Here is a 23637-nt window from a genome sequence, read left to right as displayed (position 1 = left end):
TCCAGTTGTTGATATGCGTATGCGTGAGGAGTCTGGTTAGCTGAATTTTGACCTAGCTACCCTTAGCAAGCAGTGAGCAATACAAAGAACATTGTGATATATGCATCTGCTGCATTTGTTCACAAACTAGCCCATCTCAGTGTCATTCTGGGATAGTTGGAGAGTTGTAAACTAGCTCAACTCCATCATTTTGGAATGTTGGAGAGAGCAGTAGGTTAGCTAAAGTTGTCATTTCACAAGGGGGTGCTTGAAATATTGAAGTTAATAAGAATGTACTGTGGCATGAATGTTTGTAGCTACCCTCTGGCCATATTTATCTCAAACATTTTGCTTATTTACATGAATACATGTTCTATGCTCAGCTAGCTATCCAACAGTGCCACAAATGTGTGTGACAAATGCTATGTGGCCAATGGCAGTACAGCAGAAAGGCTTGCCTAGTGTTGTTCTGAAGCAGCATGGAACTTTCCAGATTCTATATATTTATTAAAAAAAAAAAAAAAAAAAAAAAAAAAACACCACACAATACACGTCATTTAAAGGGACTTTATTCAGAAACATTGCACAGCTGGTAGAAACAGACCCATATAGACAGTTAGCAGTGTTAAGAAAAATGCCAAATAAAACCAAATCATCTTTGGTAATTCAGCAATTACTTGAACTCTGGGAAACAAAAGTAAATGGAATGAATGACACGCTGACTGTAGGACAGAATAAAACAGATACATAGAAAAGACAGACGTTAGCTCCCTTTCCTTTGGGACAAACTGTGGCAGCCTGGCAGTGAGAGGCAAGAGTGTTTCTACCACTAGCCTTCTGGAGATCAATACTCTTCTCCTTCCTCTTCATCTTCAACAGACTCTGTGCCTACCTCTTCATAATCTTTCTCAAGAGCTGCAAGATCCTCTCTGGCCTCAGAAAACTCGCCCTCCTCCATGCCTTCACCCACATACCAGTGCACGAATGCACGCTTGGCATACATCAGGTCAAACTTATGGTCCAGACGTGCCCAGGCCTCAGCGATGGCCGTGGTGTTGCTCAGCATGCACACGGCTCTCTGCACCTTCGCCAAGTCTCCTCCAGGAACCACTGTAGGTGGCTGGTAGTTGATGCCAACCTGGGGACATTTGAACAGGAAGCCAAATTTCATGACCAAAGTGTGTTTCCATCAACTACTGTAATGAGGCTTATAGAAATGTTAAAACTAACCAACTAAAATCCATTTCCATTAAAAAAAAGCCCTAGACTTTTCACTTGTAAAGTGAGAATTCATACAGTTTAGACTATTACATGAGAAAAAAAAAAAAAAAAAATTTGTAGAGTTTCCAATCTGATTTTTTACACCAAGCAATACACCTCACCTTGAATCCAGTTGGGCACCAGTCCACAAACTGGATGGAACGTTTAGTCTTGATGTTGGCAATGGCAGCATTCACATCTTTAGGCACCACATCTCCACGGTACAGCATACAGCAGGCCATGTACTTGCCATGGCGTGGGTCACACTTCACCATCTGATTGGATGGCTCAAAGCAGGCACTTGTGATCTCTGCAACAGAGAGCTGCTCATGGTAGGCCTTCTCAGCTGAGATGATTGGTGAATAGGTGACCAGGGGGAAATGGATTCTGGGATATGGCACCAGGTTGGTCTGAAACTCAGTCAGGTCGACATTGAGTGCTCCATCAAAGCGCAGGGATGCCGTAATGGAGGAGACAATCTGGCCGATGAGCCGGTTCAAGTTGGTGTATGTTGGCCTCTCGATGTCCAGGTTGCGACGGCAGATGTCATAGATTGCCTCGTTGTCCACCATGAAGGCACAGTCCGAGTGCTCCAGTGTGGTGTGTGTGGTGAGGATAGAGTTGTATGGCTCCACGACAGCAGTGGAGACCTGAGGTGCTGGATAGATGGCAAACTCCAGCTTGGACTTCTTGCCATAGTCAACAGACAGGCGCTCCATCAACAAGGAGGTGAATCCTGATCCAGTGCCTCCACCAAAACTGTGGAAGATCAGGAATCCTTGGAGCCCGGTACACTGGTCAGTCTGTGAACAGAAGTGGAGTGAAATGGAGTCTTCACATTCCAAAAACATTTACAATGAGTGAAACCTACGTATCATCAAAATCTTAAAATGCATTCTCTCTGGGCTTACCAGTTTACGGACACGTTCCAGAACCATGTCAATGATTTCCTTGCCAACAGTGTAGTGGCCACGGGCATAGTTATTAGCTGCATCTTCCTTCCCAGAGATGAGCTGCTCTGGGTGGAAAAGCTGCCTGTAGGTGCCAGTCCTCACCTCATCTGTAACAAGACAGATTGCAAGGTTAGTCACAACTCACTCTCTGCCTACACTCAGACACTCTACTCAGGCTCATTTACAATTTTAAAAGGGACTTTAAACTCACTTTGTAGGACAACACAGAAAGACTGATCCATTTCATTTAAACAATCACACTTTGGTACTTCCATTCACTATTTTTATATAGGTTCTAAAAAGTCCATTCAGTTTCCTGTGCCACTGCTTATGCCAACTTACCAATGACTGCAGGCTCCAGATCCACAAACACAGCTCGTGGCACATGCTTTCCAGAGCCAGTCTCGCTGAAGAAAGTGTTAAAGGAGTCGTCCCCGCCACCAATGGTCTTATCGCTTGGCATATTGCCATCAGGCTGGATACCATGCTCTAAGCAGTACAATTCCCAGCATGCATTGCCAATCTGCACACCAGCCTGGCCCACGTGGATGGAGATGCACTCACGCTGCACATACACACAATGCAAGAGAGGGAAGACAGTTAAAATGGCTGCTTACCCACCACAGTAGGCTCCAGGTCCACAAATATGGCCCTGGGTACGTGGTGGCCTGAGCTGCCTGTACTGAAGAAGGTGTTGAAGGGGTCCTGACGGGAATAGGGCAGTGATGTGGCTTCTTGCAGCACACCATCAGGTCCTACACCATGCTCCAGACAGAAGAGCTCCCAGCACGCGTTACCTATCTGAATACCAGCTTGGCCCACATGGATTGAGATGCACTCTCGCTGTAGGCCAATAACAGCAGCAATCACATAAACTCTATGCTGAAACTCAACCCTCCTCATCTGATGTCTAATTACATTCTTTAAGAACTTTCCTACACCCCCCATAAGAAATTCTATCATTTTTATATGATCACCTGAGAGAAATGTTCCAGACAATTACATAATGTATTAAATGTAAATAAGTAATCTCTACAGCAACATGGCAAGGTTGGATTTTTGAAATTCTAAAAATTCTGAATCAAGGAAGGTATGCTGGGTCATGAGTGCCCCTTTCCCAGCTATTTTTTTAAACCAGGGTGCAAAATCCTGCCTAGAGACATACATTTGAACTTCAAACAAGAGCTACAGTTCAAAGTCTAGTATAGGTAGAGCCCATCAAGCATACATTGAGAGATATTACCCCACAAGATGCTTTTAAGCATATTTCAGATGAGTACTTTCACAACTCTGATCAATGAACAAGTCAATTTTTTTTTTAATTTTAGGATTTAAACAAATTGCTTACAGTCAAGTCTTAACAGATTATCAGTAACAGGGTTAAACTGGCCTGAACTGCAGGATCGGTATTAAATCAAATTTTCAACATCTTCCAATTCAATCCACTAACACTATTTGCAACAAATGTACATGAGGTTCACTTGTCAGTTGAATGAACAGTTTTTGCACATTAACATAGGACAAACTGTGTCAATGTAGGCATACACAGGGTCAACTTGGTTACTATGAAAACGTATCATTTGCGGATACTTATGCTTGTATAGTTCAAATCGAGATTTGGATCACTGGGACACAATGCAGAGTTTGGCAGTTTGGTCACTTGGGGAATGGGAATGTGGAGCTTAAAGTAATGAAAGCATGCGTGTGAAATGAAGCGGACAAAATGAAGGACGGAGGTGAGGGAGCGCGTGGCGCACACACCTCGTGCATTAAAGCCTCACTTCCTCCTTCTCATAATGCTGAAACATTGTTAGAGAAAAATGGCGTCGACAAACCATTAGAAATTATATCAAATCATATTACACTACTCATATTGGAACATAGATGATTATATCTATCTCTCTCTCTCTCATATATATGAGAAGGTGTTGAAGGGATATATATATTCCAATATTGTGTGGATTTAAACTTGTTAAACTAGTTGAAAAGCTGTTCCTCGACGCTGAACTGGCCTGGGGCAAAGTCTTCATGAACTTCATGAACAGGGAAACGGCTCTGACGTTCAGTTTAAAATGGGCGACAGGAAGAGAGTCAGCAAAAAATGGGCACACCCCAAAACCTGAATAAGCAGGTAAAGTTCAACTACCAACAAGTTCGCCTCTAACTTCTGATCTTTCTCCAAGGTTTTCTTCCTCCCATCCCCCCATCCCCTTACTGAAGGGCCTCAGACATTCCGCCAATTCCTCCAGAGCACTGTTACAGCTCAGTTACACAACTCAAAGAAGGAACGAGTCAATAAAAGAACAAACAAAACCCCACAGAACAACTCGAAGAATACGACAGCATTATCCACCTCTTTGTCTCAATTATGTCACGCCGAAGTTAAGTTAAAACTCCTATAAAGATGTATAACTTCTATTAAGAAAATCATGCATGTAAAATGAAAGTCACACAAAACCCGCAAACTATACGTTTCAATACGCGTCATTAATGTCTTGCGGGCTCGTGCGGAAATGTAGGCCTCACCTAAAAGCCAATCAAGAACTTTTGGCGCCTTTTCTGCCTCAAACCAACAGTTAAGATTTTCAACAAAATACTATCATTAGAAAGAAAACAAACTTACCATTTTGGTTAGGATGTCACTAAATTCTTCCGAAAATGCGAAAAAAGGTAAATTGTCAACGCGAAACGCGCGTAAAAAAAAGAAAAAGAAAGGGTTGTGGCTCCGTTGATTGCAGACGCGTTACGTGTCTCCGCCAACACAGCAGTGTGAAAAGCAGCGCGCGCGTTCAGCCTTTATGCCCTGCGCGCGGAGAGGCGCCTCCTGCGCAGCCGCGTTATTGGAGAACCGCAACAGCGCCAGCCTGTCCGACCTGCTATTGGCGTAGGCAAATTACTCATTTAAACAGGAAGTTTACACAATTTCGCAATGTTTTTTAAAAACTGATCATAAAATACACTGATACATCTTATTACCAACGACTAAGCAACGTTTTAACGTTTATGTTAATGCTTTACTCGAATCTTTAGGCACTTTGAGCGGAAAAGGGGCGGTTCAGTCTGAATTTCAAATTTCCTTTGAACTCAGACAGGTGTTTACTTTTCCTGCGACTATTCTTTTCAAACGAGCCAATCAGAAGCACTGCCTTCACTGAATAGTGCTATAGGAAAAATGTACACTATATGACCGAAAGTATGTGGACACCTGACCATCGCACCCCTACGAGGGTCTTCGCAAAACTTGTTAGAAACACACCATAGTTGGAAACAAAACAAAGCTGGAAGCACACAATATGCTGTAGGCTTAGTTTTCCTTCACTGGAACTCAGAGGTGCAAACCTGTTCCAGCATGACAGTGCCCCTGTGTGCACAAGGTGAGGTCCATGAAGACATAGAGTGCCAAGGTTGGAGTGGAAGAACTCGAGTAGCCTACACAGAGCCCTGTTCTCAACCCCACTGACACCTTTGGGATGAACTGGAATGCAGACTGCACCCCAGGCCTCCTCGCCCGACATCAGTGCCTGACCTCACTAATGGGCAAATCCATAAAGCCATGCTCCAAAATCTAGTGGAAGGTCTTCCTGGAAGAGTGGAGGTTATTATAAAAGCAAAGTGGGGACTACATCTGGAATGGGATAGTTTTGGAGATATTCTCTTTTTAATTTTAGTCACTTAGGGGAAAACGATTAACATTTTTTGATTATTCATCCTGTATTAATCTTGTGTTTGTGCAATTAATAGCTCTCTAGAATGTATATGTCCCACCCAGAGGGGCAGGTTATCCTTTAGTGTGTGTGCACTTGGATGGGTTAAATGCAGAACACAAATTCCGAGTATGGGTCACCATACTTGGCTACACGTCACTTCACTTTACGGTAGCAGCTCACTGGCAGCAACCATGGGTCATGTGTGTGTTTTTGGCTGGTCATCTTCCCACATACTATTCCCTTGGTTGAGAAAAAATGATTGGAGTTCATTCATTTCGATGAGGTCTGTGCAATCTGTGCAAGTGAGCGGTTATGTGATGGGCACTTTTCAGAGGAGTGTTGTACCAACAGCTGTTTAGTGCCAGAATGTCTTGTTACCTCAGACTGATCAAGAACACAACTCCATCTTTATGTGTTGTGTGATGACCCTGTGGCTCTCCCTCACCATCGGCTCCACTGCTAGTCGACCTCAGCGTAAATATACGGCATAACTCTAAAAACACTTGGTGGAGTCGACAGGTATGGGTGAAGGCAGTGGTGAGAAATCCTCCACAGCAGAAAAAAAAAAACTCTTTAAACTTTTAGCTTTCTTCATTTTTAGCTAGCTTACTAAGCTACTGTCAAGTTTGTTTAGATTTTGCAGGGATGTGGTACATCTCAAACATTATTGGCTGTTAAGAATATCAGTCAAGGACTTTAAAACACCGTCACTCTCACTTCCTGTTTCAACAGGAAATACATCAACATACAGACTCTAATCCTGGCTCTCAGACAATTCCATGGGGACTTTAATGAGACCAAAGTGATGTACAGACATTTTATTACACTTGGTGGTAAACTATTCAACTTACAATTATGTCAGTCCTGGCACCATACATATCGCAAAACATTACACAACAGCAAATGTCATTGGTCACTCATAAAAATGAGCATTTTTGTTCATAATAATACAAATAATTAACAGATATTTGAAATCTGTGTTTAACAAACATTTAAGTAAATCCATACATTCATTCAGATTCACGTTTAAAAGCACTTAAACTGAAAAAAAAGGCTTAATACACAGTACAAACATGATAGTGGTGTTCACTGTATGGCAAGCCCAATGATTTAAAGGTACACCAAGTAACTTTTCCCCCACATATTTTTTATTATTCATTGCTAGCATCTTAGCTATGAAACAAAGCTGGTCACATAACTGTGGAAAAGGTTTGAAACTTCCTTCATTAAAAAAAAAAGAAAGAAACTATTCCAGACTTCTAGTAGTGTTAATAATATTTTCTTAACATTTATTTATTTCTACTTACTGTACCTTTAAATGTGAGGCAATGAGCAGGGTTCTTACTTCTCTTCATACAGGCTGGGAGACCAGGAAAGCAGGAAAGGACAGTGAAGACATATTGGTGCCAACATGGAAACCTTGTACATTGTTCATTTCCAGTCAGAAGCAGTGATGTCTTCCTTTACAATCCTAACATGTCCATATTTTCAATCATACCTTGTATTCCTATGTAGCAAAGCCAGGAGGCCTGTGGTGTGATGTGTTGAAATATTTGCCCACAAGGGCAATAAGGTATAAAAGCAGCAACTGCTGAAGCACACATTATAGTGTTCTTCTGCATTTTTAGTCTTTAACACATCAGTAGTTTAAAATATTGCACTTCGTAGACTTCATCCACATGAACCTCACAGATAACCTCAGACACCACAAAACCACAGGGTAATGGATGGAGAGTGCAGACATTTTCGCAGACAACACAGTGTGCCCATCACAAGCATGGCAACACAACTAAGGTCTGAAGGTAAAACTACAGCATAATAATAAAAGGGGTGTTCATGTGATCTGTGTTTCCAGGTTGCTTCCTCTTCCATGCTAATACACGTGGCACATAGTCATGGCAACATAGTAGACCAGTCCATAGGTGTTAGCTGCCAATCAATACTCCAAAAACCAATTCCAGTGAGTCTTTGCCTGCTTAGTGTCTGGCAGCCATGTTTTCATTTTTCTCTGAGCACACAAACCCCTGCATCACAGCGTTGTGTAGCCATGGAGGTCACTACCTCCCAGCTGTCCAGTACAGGGTCGTAACACTCGATACTGCTGAGCAGGGAGTTGCCATCATATCTGTCAGTGGGGTAGAGGAAAGATAACGCAAAAGATGTTTATTTTGACTGTACTTGTAATATAAGTAAATAAACCGAAAGTCTTAGAATATATGGAGCAAGTCCCTGTGAATTAGCTGTTGCTTATAGAAATGAGAACATTAGAAAGAGCGCATTAATATAAACCTGCAATTTGAATTATAGTTGGCGTTACTGCCAGAGCTGCATTATGTGCATTACATACTGCATTATGCATAGAACGTTTGTCTACTAGAACTCTGCTGTGCATTACATCCTACACGTTCAGAAATTGGGCATGTCGGGTATAAACAAACAAATCATAGATCTTACCCTGCAATGGCGTACAGTCGTCCCCTAAGCACGGTGGCTCCAACATAGCAGCGTGGAGTGGTCATGGGTGCCACAGTAGTCCAATAGTCTGTCCGGATATTGTATACCTCTACAGAGGACAGGTGAGCCGTACCATCAAATCCTCCAACTACGTAAATGTGGTCATTTAGCAGAGCCACCCCTGCCCCTGCAACACAAAATACAAGCAATACAAAAAATAAGAAAGTGTCCTATAATGTAGCAATCAAAGTGTCAGAATGTTGCAAAAGCTAACCTGAACGTTTGTTAGCCATGGGAGTGACGCTAGTCCAGTGACCGGTGTGTGGGTCATAGCGTTCCACCGAATTAAGGATGTTCAAACCATCATAACCACCTGTTATCACACAGCAATATTACTCATAAATACATACAGCTTTTGTATTGTGTGTGTGCCCAAGAATGTAATGTAAGAATGTAATCCTCAAGCACAACAATATGTAACTTTTTTATACTCCTGAAGCCGATGTCTTCACTTGGTGTAAGTGATGCCTTTTTACTTTTTCCCATTATATCCTAATTGACATGCCAGCTTGATGTGTGTAAGATTTGCTCAGATTGAACTTCTCCACTGTGAACACGCCACATACCCAAGCAGTAAATGAGACCACTGGCCACTACAAGCCCAGCTCCTTCTCTGGCTGTCTGCATATCCCCCAGCATGCTCCACTGATCAATGTTCGGGTCGTATCTCTCCATGCTGGTGTGCCGCCGACTGCCGTCAAAACCCCCAGCCACGTAAATCATATCTGGGGAAAAAAAAAACAAAACAAAAAAAAACACGGGCTCAGAAGAGTCAGTTTATATTGTCTAATTATGAATTTCAAGAGCAGTGAAGGTACATACTGTAGGTTTAAGATTCTCTAGACAAAAGCAAACAAACTATTTTATTGCTTTGAGTTATCTGGAATGGCGCATGGTGCCCAACTAATAAAAAAAAAAATACATATATATATATATATATATATATATATATATATATATATATATATATATATATATATATATATATATATATATATATGCTTAATTAAAATCCTTCTCAGATGTCTCAAAAAAGATGGTTCCTGTAGTTAATACACCATATACAAATACTTTGGGTAATCCCCAGACATTCCATATGACAATGAGCAACTCACAAAACGTGTTTGGTTGGCAGGTCTAACGGCTAGGTTTACAACCAAATTTGAACTTGTTTCAGTTTTACACTATAGTATGACTGCACTTATTGCAACTTATTACCTGATCTTATTTTTAAAATGGTTTCTCAAGAGAGAATGAAAGACTGCTGCACCTCCTAGCGTAGTTGCTCCTGCCAGGCCTCGTCGAACGTTCATTGTGGCGACGGTGTACCAAACTCCATCTTCATCTGCCGTGTAGTCCAAACACTCGACTGAACTGAGACGTGACCGACCATCATAGCCTCCAATCACATACACACGGTCATTGAGGGCAACAGTGGCAACATAGCGGCGTTTCCGTGCAATGTTCTGGAATGTTTGGGGGGGGAAATATGAACGATATTGGGGTTATAATTGTCAAATGATTTAGAACAAGACATACTCACTTTTATTCACAAACAGTAAAAGGTCCTACTAGGATATATAGACTAATCACTTGGACATTCTATATAGCACAACAAGAGAAATAAAGCATGGCTTTAGAGTAATTTGTTAATTACTCCTGAACCATTTTTTCTGTAATACCAAGTGATATTAGAGAGACAAACATCCAGTGTAAGAACATCTTTTGCTTTCTTTCATGGGAGCCATCAGAGAGGTTGTTGTCTGATTTTTAAAAGTCTGTATTATGAACATAGCACAGTAAAGCCTTTTTGACTTCACTAGCACACTTGCCTTGTGAGCCTGTGTTCCTGAGATAACAATTAGCTGTAGTCAGGGAGGCGCTCCTAATTCATGAAACAGTCACTTTTCCAATAATAAAAGCTACAAATTACTTTTCCAGTGTTACAAGGGCAGCCCATTTTATGTAGTCCTGTAGCAATCCCATCCTCTAAAGCTTATTCTGATCTAAACTTTCCATAATGTCAAAGAGTAGTGTGAAATAAGGAAGGTTTCTCTGACAGAAAAGAAAAAAACAACAACATTTTTTTCTTTTTAGTTCTCCCTCCCCCAGACCTTGAACCTCCAGAAACTCAGGAAATGCAGCACACAGAGCAATGAAAAGATAATATTGGATCGTATGACCACAACTCCGCCCTCTGGCACACACTTCCCATGTGAGAAACACAGTGTGGAATGTTTTAAAACTAGACTATGGTTTTATGATACCTGTAATGCCTTAACTACACATTTATATGATCTCAGCACCTTTTGAATCTCCTTATATAATTACGTCTATTCTGTTTATACCACTACATCAAAAACCCTGGAACAAAATGGGCTCCATTTATGACAGTTTACAATAAAAAAAAAATTAACCATTGTGTTCTGCAATGTATATACACAGTAAACCTTCCTAAATAAACACTCACAGGTAGAAAACTCCACTCCTGGGTTTTGGGATCATATTTCTCCACAACATCAATGGGTGACTGCTGACTGCCAAACCCACCGATCACCAACAGCACTTCTTTGGCACCTGAAACCAATTAGTTTTAGGAAGACTGATTGGATCTGAACATATCAGGGCTTGTGCTCCATTTTCTATAAATTTTTTGCACATAGAAAAAAAAATGGCCCCAAAATACACTATATGGCCAAAAGTATGGGGACACCTGACCACACACCCATATGTGCTTGCTGAACATCCCATTCCAGATTTAATCCCCCTTTGTCATCATAATGACCTCCACTATTCTGGGAAGCTTTCCACTAGATTTTGAAACATGGTTGTGGGGATTTGTGCTCATTCAGCTACAAGAGTATTAGTGAGGTTGGGCACTGATGTCAGACGAGAAGGCCTGGGGTGCAGATGGCGTTCCAATTCATCCCAAACGTTGTCAGTGGGGCTGAGGTCAGGGCTCTGTGCAGGTCATTTAAGTTGTTCTACACCAACATTTTATGGACCTCGCTTTTATGGCGCCTGCACAGGGGCATTGTCATGCTGGAACATGTTTGGGCCAGGCCCGTTACCTCCAGAGAAGAAAAATCTTAACGTTACAGCATACAAAGACATTCTATATAATTGTGTGCTTCTAGCTATGTGGCAACAGTTTGGAGAAGGTCCACATATGGGCATAATGGTCAGGTATCCACATAGTTTTGGCCAAATTGTGTATATGTAAGTTTACTTCTGCTTTTACAAGAAACTCCCTACTAAATGATACAGAGCTGTGTGTAGAAGCATACCTAGTCTGGGTTGCGTTCGAGGCCCCTGCATCTCACTGCGTAACTCGGGCCTCAGGTGAAACTTCTTGGCTTCATCCACAAGGTCTCGGCAGGCTAGACTACAACGAATAAGAGGCTAAAGAGGGGAGGAGGAAAAAGAAAAAAAAAAAAAAAAAAAAAGACACATTGCTATGAAAAAACCACTCACAACTAATCACACAACTGGTTACACTGTCATTGCAGGGTGTATGCCAGTATCCTCAAGGTATATTTTGGTACTATTTCAAAGCCAGTTGAATGTAACTGTTATTTTGCAAACTAATATGCAGTTATTACTAAATGTAAAACACTCTTCAAAATAACTCATCCATAAGAAAAAGTCTCCATTGAGAAGGTGTTTTAATCGGCGAGAGCATGTGCTGTTCTCCAGCATCTCTGTATACGCTAGCTCAACAGCAGGTACATATCCGTTACAACCTTTAATTCATGAAATGTATTTAGACAGTTTTTCAGGACTTGCAGGCACTGGGTCAATTGGAGAGGAAGTCACACTTTTCCCATCACTAACCATTGTACTAGGTGCCTGTAATATTTCTATTATTAATATTCACTTAGGAATGTGTACTATCTATGGGCTCTCATCAGGGACCACTGGACTAAGAGGTTGACTAAATGTAAGGACTAACAAAAGACAGCAGGAACTAATGAAGCTGATTAAAAGATGGCAGAGAATCTGACCTCAGAGTCGATGACGTCAGTGATGTAGCGTGGCGTGAGCAGAGGCATGCGCACATATTCCAGCATGTCTGCCAGGTATGGCTCTCGTTCCTTCCTGTTGTGCTTTACCCAATTTAACACTGCCTCAAACACTGGCTCCTCAGAGTCCACCTAACACACACAAAACAAATGAAAGTAAATGTACCAATACCACTGAGAGAAACATTCTAAAAACTCTGGCACAATGTTACTGTTTAGTCCTCAAAGATAGCTGTGGAATGTGGAACACATGTGGAACTGACAAAGGTCAGACTTTTTCTAAGCAAGCCTGAACAAAAGACAGTATAGAGCATTAAAAAAAAAAAATAAATAAAAAAAAAACACACAAGCAATTTCAGTAATGATACAGAAAAGCAAGACATCTTTCTGAGTAAAGTTGAAGGCTGTAAATCTTATCCAAGAGGTTACAGTTATGCTTTCATCAGAGGGGAAGAGAACAGTATTAAGAGAAAGAAATTATCAGTCAAAAGTGTTAGCACTTTGGGACTGGAATGCTAGCCAAAAGAGAGGAAAGAGGTTTGAGGAACACATGGGGGTATTAAGTAGATTTACAACAGGCCCACACTTGAATTTCCTGCTAGAATTTGTATTTTTTTTTATAACCCAGACTGACAGATTCAAACTTGTGGACCCCCTCCACCACCTCACACTGTTAAACTGGCCTGAACTGGCCACCTGTGCGTGTGTGTGGTTTGTAATGGAGCGGTATGTGCCAGCTTATACGATGTTTCAACCATCATAAGTAAGAACAGATAATAAACAATACCGCCTACGGTGTAAATTTCATCAAACATTTTGTGGACTTTAACCAACTCTTTCTATAATTTGCCATTAACACTTTTTAAGTGTCTCAGAGTCATGTCTTGACTTCTGATCTACAAAGAGTTCCACTATCCCCAGCCACTGGAATCCACTATGATAGAAAGCTCAAGGCTGTTCCTGAATCAGCAGTACTTAAACAAATTTAACAATGGGCCACTGAGCAGGAAGGCTTCTTCTTTCCCCAACAACATAAGCAAAGTGTTAACAGTCTGTTAATAAGTGTTAATAGGCCAAATGGAAGAATTACATATTTAAGGGATGAGATGCAATTTTTAAATGGTGCAGTGGCTGGATTCATGAGTTTATGACGGATCAGCAACAACTTGTCGTGGCTAACCCTAGGGTAAAGACATACAATAAATTTTAAAAAAAAAAATTACTTTTTCAGGTATGATTAACATTAATACAGCAATAGTAGGTGTGGTCTGCACAACTTTACTCGTGCTGAGTATGCCCTACCTGAATCTCATCACATTTGATGAGCTTTTCAACTTCGCTCTGACTGAGGAGCATGAACTCTTCATGCTGCACCACCTCGGAAAAGTGCTTCTGCGAGAAAAGATCTGCTGCCTGCATCAGGTCCACGCAGTTATGTGTCTCTGCAAAGTCTCGGATGCCCAGACAGTTGGATGGGTCTAGCTGACTGTTGAGAAAATCACAGCAAGCCCTCTTCACACCTGAAGAAGGAGAACGGAAAAATAAATTAAAAAAGAACACAAAAGAGGAAGAGAAAGCAAGAATGAAAAAGAAAACTGAGAAAAAGGAGGCCCAAAAAAGGAAAAAGAGAGAAGATAAGAAGGACAGAAATGCTTTATTCTTGGGTAGAGTTTCACTCTATGGCTGTTTACTAATTCATACATAGTGTTCAATTATTGCTAGGCATAAGTACTTGAATACAAATAACCACAAGCATGTCCAAAAGCCCTATTCTAGACTCAGCAAAGAAAACCAGGGAAAATCAGAGCCCACAACGTAATGTACCCAGGCTGGCAGTATATCAAAATAAAACAAATGCATCATTCACTGTGTGCAGTATTTCTTCAAAGTAAACTCATGGGGCCTTTCCAAGAGAACACAAATCAACAGAAGCAAGTGCTAGTGCCAAATGCTCTTAAATTTACCGAAGGCAAATAACTAATCGCTATTTCTTTGTGCTTGTAGCAACCATTATTTTATTTTAAAAAAATTATTTGCTTTCCTTAACAAAAAAATGGCATGTGATTTGTGCATTTCAAGTGATATTCAAATTGTAAGTGAGACTGTGTACCACTTCGCCTGCACTGAACTAAGTAAGTATACAATAATTCCATGTGGAATTAACAGAATAATTCCACGAGGAAGGCAAAGGTCTCACAATTTCAACGCGCAAGTGAACTGCAGTTAAACAGTAATAATGGCTTACAGTGGGTCATTTCCTGTTGTTTGCTCACAAGCACAGACTTGTGATGATCTTCATCATGCAGAGTCCCCCTGTGCTTCAGAACAAAGAGCTCTGTGCAAACAGATCACCTCCAGCAAGCAGCTGAGCACCATGTGGCTGCCATTTTCCCCTTAACCTGGCAGCACTAAGGCCCAGTGTCGCTTCAGAACCAGCCCCAAAAACTTTAGCTAAAACAAAACAAAAACTCAAATAAAGGCTATATATTTTGCTGTTGGATGTCTTTCCTTGATTATCTGGTTACACTGGTTGATAAAACTCTAGCCACAAATACCTCTAGTTGTGCACCATTATTTGCAGACAAAAAGAAATGGAAATAAAAATCAATACGCAATTTAGTCACTGTGTATATAGTGTCAAACATCAAAAATATAAGCTCACTGAAACAGGTCCAGCTGTTTATCCAATCTTCAGCTGTCCAGTTTCAGTGAGCCTGTGCCCAGTGTAGCCTCAGATTATTGTTCTTGGCTGAAACTTGACGTGGTCTTATGCTTTTGTAGCCCATCTGCCTCAAGGTCTGGCATGCTGTGCGAGATGCTTTTCTGCTCACCAGAGTTGTAAACTGTGAAGCCTTCCTGTTATCTCAAGCCAGGCTCGCAACACTGTTTTCCACACCTTTCTGTGCAAACTCTAGAGATTGTTGTGCATAAATTTCCCAGGAGATTACATTGTTTGATGTGAACATTAACTGAAGGCTCTTCATATGCATCTGTCTGATTGTGTGAGATGAGCTGCTGCCATGTGATTGGCTTATTAGATAATTGCATCAATGAGTAAAGGTACGGATGTTCCTATTAAAGTGGCAAGTGAGTGCATACTTTCATAAAAAATGGCTGTGAGATACACTTTGAGTATTATGTTGAGAATGGTAAGAAGAAGCATGCATAATAGAGATTCTACACAGCTAGTATTCACATTTTAATACAGAGAATTAATTAATATATACAAAACACCCGAGCCATAGACAAAAATAATTGCAAAAACTTGCAGTTTTTGAAAAAAATGCAAACTTGGCAACGCTGGTGACTGTTGATGCTGCCATTCACACTACATATATAATGTGGCCATGCGCATCCCAGTCCACCTCTACAAGTGACATGAGTGATCGGCTCAGTTCTGTATTTAGCACTTACATGTTTTTAGCCCTGTCTACTTGCTCACCCGAGATAGATGCTAATATTAGGTATGAACAGGGACTAACTGAATGATACATGAAGGAGGAGAGGACATGGACTACAATGCCCTTTAGGCACTCACTGAGACACCTCTTAGCTTCAGTTTATTATGTGTTCACTAGCAATGATGAATTCACTCTGGCCTGTGCTGTAATTTACAATCAGCAGATGGATGCAGTTTCAAACAACCTTCAAATAAGGTTGTACACCAGTACACATACTTGCAACAAATTAAAATGCTTAGCTAGTGTGGCTACCACTGCTAGTAAGTTCCAAAACACAAATAGTAAGCTGTTTCAATGCAGTGTTATGAAGGTGACAGGGTGACTGTCAGTTCTACTTTTAATTCTACTATACCAGGCGCTCCCAAACTAGGGGTCACGACCCCATATGGGGTCACCTGATTTACAAATGGGGTCATGAGAGAAACTCAATCTCCTCTTTTGTTTCACTCAATTATTTTACAAATTAATATTAGAAATATCAATTAGAGTTTGGGTGCTAATATTTGTTACTGGGAGTTAATACATGCCATTTTAGTTTTTTTTTCGAGACTGCACAAGTGTAGTTCAGGGGGAAAAAAAATAATAATTGGACACGTACTATTGCAGACCATTTCTAAGTATTAACAGATTTTTCTATTAGTTACTGTTTGAATTTTAAAAACTTCTTATGTCACCTTCAACTCACTGAAAGGTGTTTTGCGTCTAAGTCTTTTGGATGTTCTAGATTAGTAAATACGTATGAATGTAAGGTCAGCAGGTGCACCTACTAGTTTCAAAATGCAGTTGTGACATTAAGCAAGCCAGAATTCACTTTGCATACTTGCATAAATCTGACTGGATGTTTCCAGAAATCTATACACGGATACTCAGACCACTTAAAAAAAGCAATGAAAAAAACATGATGCATTACATTACAACATACTATTGCCTGATACTGCAGTGATATGTGGGGGAAAAAAAAAAATCTTTGTCTATATCTCATGTATAAGGTTTACATTTCTTTCACTGCTTGTTTAGATTGCTATAAAACTTGTGTATTTTCCTCAATCTGGTGCATGCAGTTAGGCGGGAAAAGCAATGATAGGCTCTGCCTAATCTGGTTTTAACAGTACTGAGTCGTCGTGTACGGACAAGTATAAGCACCAGCAGCATAACCAAAGGTATGTGTGGTGGGCAATGTTCCTGTCACATGACCTCAGGAAGCCATTTTGTGAGTGATACCTTTAAGCTGGAGCAGGCAGGCAGCAGGAAGCAGCTCCTGCACATTCTCTACAGTAACCAACACCGTCTCTGTGTAAACAAAGTCCAACAGGATCTCCATGGTGGAGGCTGTGAGACCCTGAATATCCACAAAGGACTTCCCTTTCTCTGCCAGCTAGAAGTGAGAAAGAAGAGAGGGCAGTTGGTAGAATATACAGTATAACTATTTTTACCACAGCATGGATGAATTCTCCAAACTGACCAGTCAGAAATTGTGCATTATTTTTGAATAACGGTACGGCTCGGATAGTAGTTACAGCTGGAGCATGAACGACTAATGTGCTCGTTCTAATACATTATTGTTTCTGTAGTAACAGCTCATACACAGGGATTTGTATGGCAGACAATCCACATAATCTAAGACTAATAATAAAAGGATTTATAAAAAATGTATTGTTTCACAAAGTAAAACCTATAATTGATGTGGTGACACTGTTTAAGAGACAATTATTTGACATTTACTGAAGGAGTCTTGGGTGTAAGCACTTTGTAACAGTCACAGTAGTTTGTAAAGTTAGCCAGCACAGGAAAGTCTTCAAGACAGGAGTTTATGCTTTCTGGTTTCTCTGTAAAATGACAGGCTGTGTGTTTTTTTTTTTTTGAGAGAGAGAGAGAGAGAGAGAGAGAGAGAAAGAGAGACAGACTAGTGAGGGAATGACTGGTTATCATGGCTATAACATAAGTGAGAACTAAATTGTCTCTTGGCCATCCCACAACATAAAATCTAACTATAAACTATTAAAATGCTCAGTATGACATTCATTAATAAATTAAACATTGTAATCGTTGACATGTGGTATAAGTGGAATAACACACTCCAGACTGAGCTGTTATATGAAAATAATAGAATCCCCCCCCCCCCCCCCCCCCCCCCTCCAATGTGCATTATTTTCATATAATCTCACAGTCTGTCACGTGTTACGCCTCACATGGATTTCACAGCCGAGTGTATTCTGAGTAGGTCCACTTTTAAGGAAAGAAAAACACATTTTAAAGCTCTGGCGTAATGTATTACTAATACCCCTAAACCTCATGTACAGCTCCTAAACCCTGCCTGCACTGATCTCAGATGAATGGCAAGTTATAGAAAAGTGGGTCAACTAGACAAAGTATGACGCTATGAACCACGACTGAGCTTTAACCACTCTTCTACAGGTTACGTTCATTCGTACTACACAGACCCACAAACATCTTTCTCTAGGGTGTCTTTGATGGCTGAGAAAGGTCCATGCACTTTTTCCCATGACTTTGCATGTCATTTGCTAAACAAAAACAATGGAAACTAAAAGCACACATATGCAATTGTGAATAATGTTTTTTTAATTGTATTAGCAATACTTTCCATGTCATTATATCACTGTACAATAAACAGAATTATACAACTTATTCAATATATGTTATAAGATTTTATATTCTGCATTCCCCATTTATTGTATGTCTTGTTACCATATTCAGTGTTTATGAAAATGAAATCCTACCCTAAGCTAAATATCAGCAACAAAAAAAACCCTTACTGTCAGTAAATACATAAATATTTAAATGTTTAATACAGACGATGTTTAAAAAAATCAAACACAAAATATATACATAATTAAAAGTGCAATTATAATTTGTGCACTGATTGATTACTTGTTTTTCCCTATCCCTAATAGTCACATTCATTTTGTATGTTGTATATGTTTATTAACTCTCCAATAACGGCCTTAGGCTTCCATTTGAAGTTAGAGTAAACTGGTTTCCTATTCTTTTCTAAGCACAGACAAATTCTTGTCTACTTACTTATGAAGCTGTGGTTCTATCAACCACAAACCTTCAAACTGATTTCTTGGTTTCTTATTACGCTTATCAGTTGTTGCTGGACATAGGCAAATTTTACTCTGAATCAGGACCTAATCTACCAGATAGGTCCATTCAGTGCAAGTGATGGTGAAACCGAACACTGCAGTCCATGCAGTAGATGTCCGAACCAGACAATGCATCTAAGATGGCCAATGCCGACGCAAGCACAGTTAGCGCTCATCTTTGGGTTCTCGGGGGTGCCACAGAGTTCTGTAGTGTTCCCCAGGAAACACTAGTAAAGTATGAAAAACACACTAACCACAGATAGGAATATATGATAGGAATCTATTGCTTACTATGGATGACAAATTACCTGTAGCTCCGACTATATTCAAAAGCTGCTAGGCAGATAGCTCCATAGGGTGTACATGAGATCTGACATGTATGAGGTGAGAAGAAGAAAGGGAAATATGGCTGTATGACAGCAGTATATATTGCAAATACTGTCATGCATCACTTTGTGCTGCAGCTACAAGGTCTCAACATGGTATCCAGGTGATTCTCACCACCCCTAGTGGTTAGAAGAGGTGAAACAGGTATGAATGTGACAGATTTGTATTGGCTTAAATAGAAAACACATTAATGCACCTACGCTTGTAATTTCAGACCAGTTCAGGACTACAGCACGGGGTTAACATACCAGACGTGTCCGTCCTTTATGCTTACCTCACTAGTGAACATGGCACAGAAGTAATCACTACACGCAGCCAGCACGATGCGGTGTGCGGGAAAGTCTGTGTTCTCCACCCTCAGGGTGATGTCACACAGAGTGTTGCTCTTCCTCAGGGCGTTCATGGCATTCAGGATGGACTTGGCGTGTGAATTGGTCATGATGTCCTTGGGCGCCATGACAACAGGCGACGGAGGGGAGCGACACTTCCACAGGCAGTGCAGGATGATGAAGTATGATGTGGATCTATGTTTATAAAATAAAACATCTCAGTGTAAAATGCATTCTCACTACCCATACACATCTCCACAATAATGATCCAACAACGATTCACTTTTGTGAGCACAAATTTATATTTAAAAAAAAAAAAAAAAAGAAAGAAAGAAAGAAAGAAAGAAAGAAAGAAAGAAAAAAAAAACCCAAGTACAATTCAACAATGACATGCTTTGTGAGTATATTTCTGCCCCAACTCCACTTTATCCACTTTCAATATGATACCGATCTCAGAGATCTGAGTATCAGAAGCACACAGGAGCAGGCTTTAAGACGAGTTATTTCACGTGTTCATACAAGATCTATGCTGGCTTGTGTATGTTAATGCCATAAAATCAGTCAGTGGAATGGAAAATATGTCAAATTGACTTCGATACTGATCCAATCTGATACTGATCCAGGAGCCCATCCCGGAAACTGGATGTGAAGCAGGAATACACGCGAGATGTGTCACCAGTTTATCACAGGGCACCATACACACGTATTCACACACTCATTCCCCCTAGGGGGAAATTATCATAGCCAATTCACTACTGCCCTGTTTCACGAGATGGGAGGAAACCCACACGGATATGAACAGAAACTCTACACACACATTAACCCAAGTTCAGTATCGAACCGGGGACCCTGGACCTGTGAGGCATGCTGCCTTTAAGTCCAGAGACAGGTTTCCGTAACATTTTATGAGCAAGTCCTGGAAATTAGCTAAACAGACAGAACCTTTACAAATACAAGTTAAGAAACAGCATTACATTTCCAGTGTCTGAAAGGACTTATTAACAGATTAAAGAAGGATATAATTAAAGTGGAAACAGAACTGCAGTTTTTAACAACATGCCCTAATTATATACAAATTGGGGAAATATTTTCCCCACTTCCCATGAAAGCCATGAAAAGGACTTCAGTCTGATGCCAAACAAGAACAAACTCCCACAGCTGCTAGGAGAAACATCAGCGAGCTCAAACTTGGATGCCATGTTTGTGAAATCCTGTCAGGACAAAAGAGCGACTAGTGGAACAGAAGCACCAATAACATCAACACTGTAAACGTGCAGAAAATTCTCAGAAACATTTGGGTAATAAAGCAAGTCATTGTGTTCCACCCCCCACATTGCTATTAATTTATTGACACATGCTCAGAAACATTTGTATAATAAAACAAATCATGATGTCCCCCCCTCCTTCTTATTGCTATTATTTTATCGAACCCTTTAAACGTGCAGAAAATACTCAGAAACATTTGGGTAATAAAACAAATCATTGTGGTCTTAGTTTTTGCTATTATTTTTTCAACCTTTTTTTTTTTTTTTATTGTTTGTACATGTGTATGTCTGTAATTTCATGTTACCAATGTTTTGGCAATGTGAAGCATTTTACCATGCCAAGAAAGCTACCTGAATCTATAAAGGGATTTGTTTTAAATTTTCTGATTTTTGTCTGAATTTTTTTTTTTTTTTTTTTTTTTTTTTTTTTTTTTTTTAATTCTTCCTTGAGGGAACCTCATCATTCTGATCCCAAAGAAAACAGTAAAGCAGTGCATCACAGAAAATTACACCAGTGATAGTGTAATAATTACTGACATAATCACTGATGCATACATTTCATTTTCAGAATTATATTAAACCTTTGATTAATTTTTTTAACAAGTACTGACAAAATAGTTTACATATGAGCTACAGCTGTCTTTCTAGACTTACTGTTCACTAAGTCGTGTCCTGACCTAGCTAGTTAGCTGGCTACTCAGAATCCTTAGCTACTGAATAGCATCCCGTTTTATATTAAGCTCATGACGTTAATATTTTTACGTCTGTTTTCATGGTCAAGGCCTGAGGCTTCACTCAGTTAGCAGACATTTACTAGTTACAAGTAGTCACTTGACTGGAAGCAGCTCGGCTAACAGTTAGCCACAGAGCAGCTCCTGTCTCTGCTAGACATCTGGTTAGCCTGTTAGCTAAAGCTACCTACCTGACATCCTACATGCCGCTACTAGCTAGCCTGTTGTTAGCCATCTACCTGAACCACATTAGTGGCTAATTTAACCAAGGCTACTACACAAATAAAACTTAAATCTTTAACAGCTACTCTGTAGTCATATCACACGAATAAAAACACACACATTAGTTATACACACCAGTAAGTGCAGAGACACACACACACACTCCGTATCGGGTGTAAACGTAGCTAAGCGTTAGCGCTACACCATCCACCCAGAGAGCTTCATATTCCAGCACGACTCATCCTCTACCGAAACATCGAGCTGGATGAAACAACACCTAAGCAAAATAATGACGTGTGGAGTCTCCCCTCAGTTCTATAAAGTTTTCCAAGTGAGAATTCCCAGTAAAAGGGGTAAAAGTTGGTTCAAGTGGAAGGGGATGGAGCTGCAACTTCTCCTCAACCAAAACACTGCACGTCACTACGTAACGAGATGAAGGTAGATACCGAGGACCAGACGCGTGAACGGCGCCGCCATCTTCGAGAGGGCAGCTTTCCACCGCCATCTTTGAGAGGGCAACTTTCCACCGCTACCGCCATCTTTGAGAGGGCAACCTTCCACCGCTATCCGCCTTCTTTGAGAGGGCAACTTTCCATCGCTATCCGCCATCTTCGAGAGGGCAACCTTCCGTCGCTATCCGCCATCTTCGAGAGGGCAACTTTCCATCGCTATCTTTGGAGGGCAACTTCCCACAACTCCCACCCCCATCCGCCATCTTCGAGAGAGCAACGTTCTTCTTCTTCTTATTATTATTATTATTATTAATATTACTATTATTATTATTGATTTCTCAACAGGGGAATACAGAGTCACAAAACACATACATCCCAAAATAAATATTTATCAGAAAATTATATCTCTTTCACCTTATAACAAAAGTCAATCATATAACAGCTACATCAATCATCTTTTTCAACAACAAAGATGTTTTATCAGCTTTATTATTGAATAAAAAATCTTTAAGTCAGTGGAAGACAGTCTAATCTTCGGTGAAACTGACATATATTTGTCTTCGTTTGTCTTTCTTGGTGCTTTACATCCTTTTCATCGTATTAGATTTCGTTGTGTTACAGTTTGCTATAATGTTTAATTGGCTACGCATGTTCTATGATGGAGTAGGGAGCACACCTTGTATATCAAATCCTATGATATAATCAAGTGTTCTTCAAAAAGTTCATCAAACATTAAAATTATGACATTATAACATTCCTTTCTTCTACTTCCTTCTAAAATTTGAGCACTCTTTTCTCTACACAGCTGTAAGACTTTGCGTCTTTCCTCTGACTACTTGTTGCATGCAAATAAAACATGATAAACTGATTCAGTTACTGGACACTAGTCACAAATTCCTGATTGGTGCTTCCCTGTTAACTCCAGTAATTCATTAAGTCTTGTATGTCCTATTTCTGGTCTTGTAATGACTCTTCTTTCTGGTAAAATCCCACCACCTACCTTTGGATATATTGCACACCAGTGGACATGAGCTATGAAGCTTCACTTCTTGTTTAGTGGGATTTTATTGGGAGTGTTAATTCAGGTTTTTCTACGCTGTGCTCCGTTTGGGCACAAGAATGGTTCACAAAGCAAGAAAACAAGCTCACTTTTCACAGGTTAAAACACATACACTGTCTGTGTTTTTATTTTATGATTGAAGTTATCAGATTATTTGCTGCTAAGAAATGTCTTAAAATGGATTATTTTGA

General features: G+C 40.2%; 2 protein-coding genes across 3 annotated transcripts; both read right to left on the bottom strand.

Moving 5' to 3' along the window:
• Positions 1-532: 532 nt before the first annotated feature.
• Positions 533-4975, bottom strand: tuba5 (tubulin alpha 5). Of its 2 annotated transcripts, none has more exons than XM_053236165.1 (5): positions 4816-4975; positions 2810-3035; positions 2151-2299; positions 1362-2042; positions 533-1117 (listed from the first exon to the last, which is right to left on the bottom strand). In XM_053236165.1, the coding sequence occupies exons 1-5, from the start codon at positions 4816-4818 to the stop codon at positions 824-826; spliced, it is 1353 nt and encodes a 450-aa protein (XP_053092140.1). In that variant the 5' UTR covers positions 4819-4975; the 3' UTR covers positions 533-823. The 2 variants fall into 2 exon arrangements, with proteins under 2 accessions (XP_053092140.1, XP_026783465.1); XM_026927664.3 differs by lacking the exon at positions 2810-3035 and adding an exon at positions 2535-2757 and having other exon boundaries at positions 4816-4974.
• Positions 4976-6702: 1727 nt separating this feature from the next.
• On the bottom strand, positions 6703-22418 carry LOC113534601 (kelch-like protein 12). The gene is made up of 12 exons (XM_026927548.3): positions 22070-22418; positions 19662-19911; positions 17118-17271; positions 13738-13955; positions 12418-12567; positions 11701-11815; positions 10884-10990; positions 9684-9879; positions 8980-9138; positions 8628-8726; positions 8354-8540; positions 6703-8024 (listed from the first exon to the last, which is right to left on the bottom strand). Exons 2-12 carry the CDS (start codon positions 19842-19844, stop codon positions 7898-7900), a joined length of 1695 nt encoding a protein of 564 aa, XP_026783349.1. The 5' UTR covers positions 19845-19911; positions 22070-22418; the 3' UTR covers positions 6703-7897.
• Between the last annotated feature and the right edge of the window lie 1219 nt (positions 22419-23637).

This window comes from Pangasianodon hypophthalmus, chromosome 8, assembly GCF_027358585.1.
Source record: "Pangasianodon hypophthalmus isolate fPanHyp1 chromosome 8, fPanHyp1.pri, whole genome shotgun sequence".
Taxonomy (NCBI): domain Eukaryota; kingdom Metazoa; phylum Chordata; class Actinopteri; order Siluriformes; family Pangasiidae; genus Pangasianodon; species Pangasianodon hypophthalmus.
This window is presented reverse-complemented; position numbering and strand designations above follow the sequence as displayed.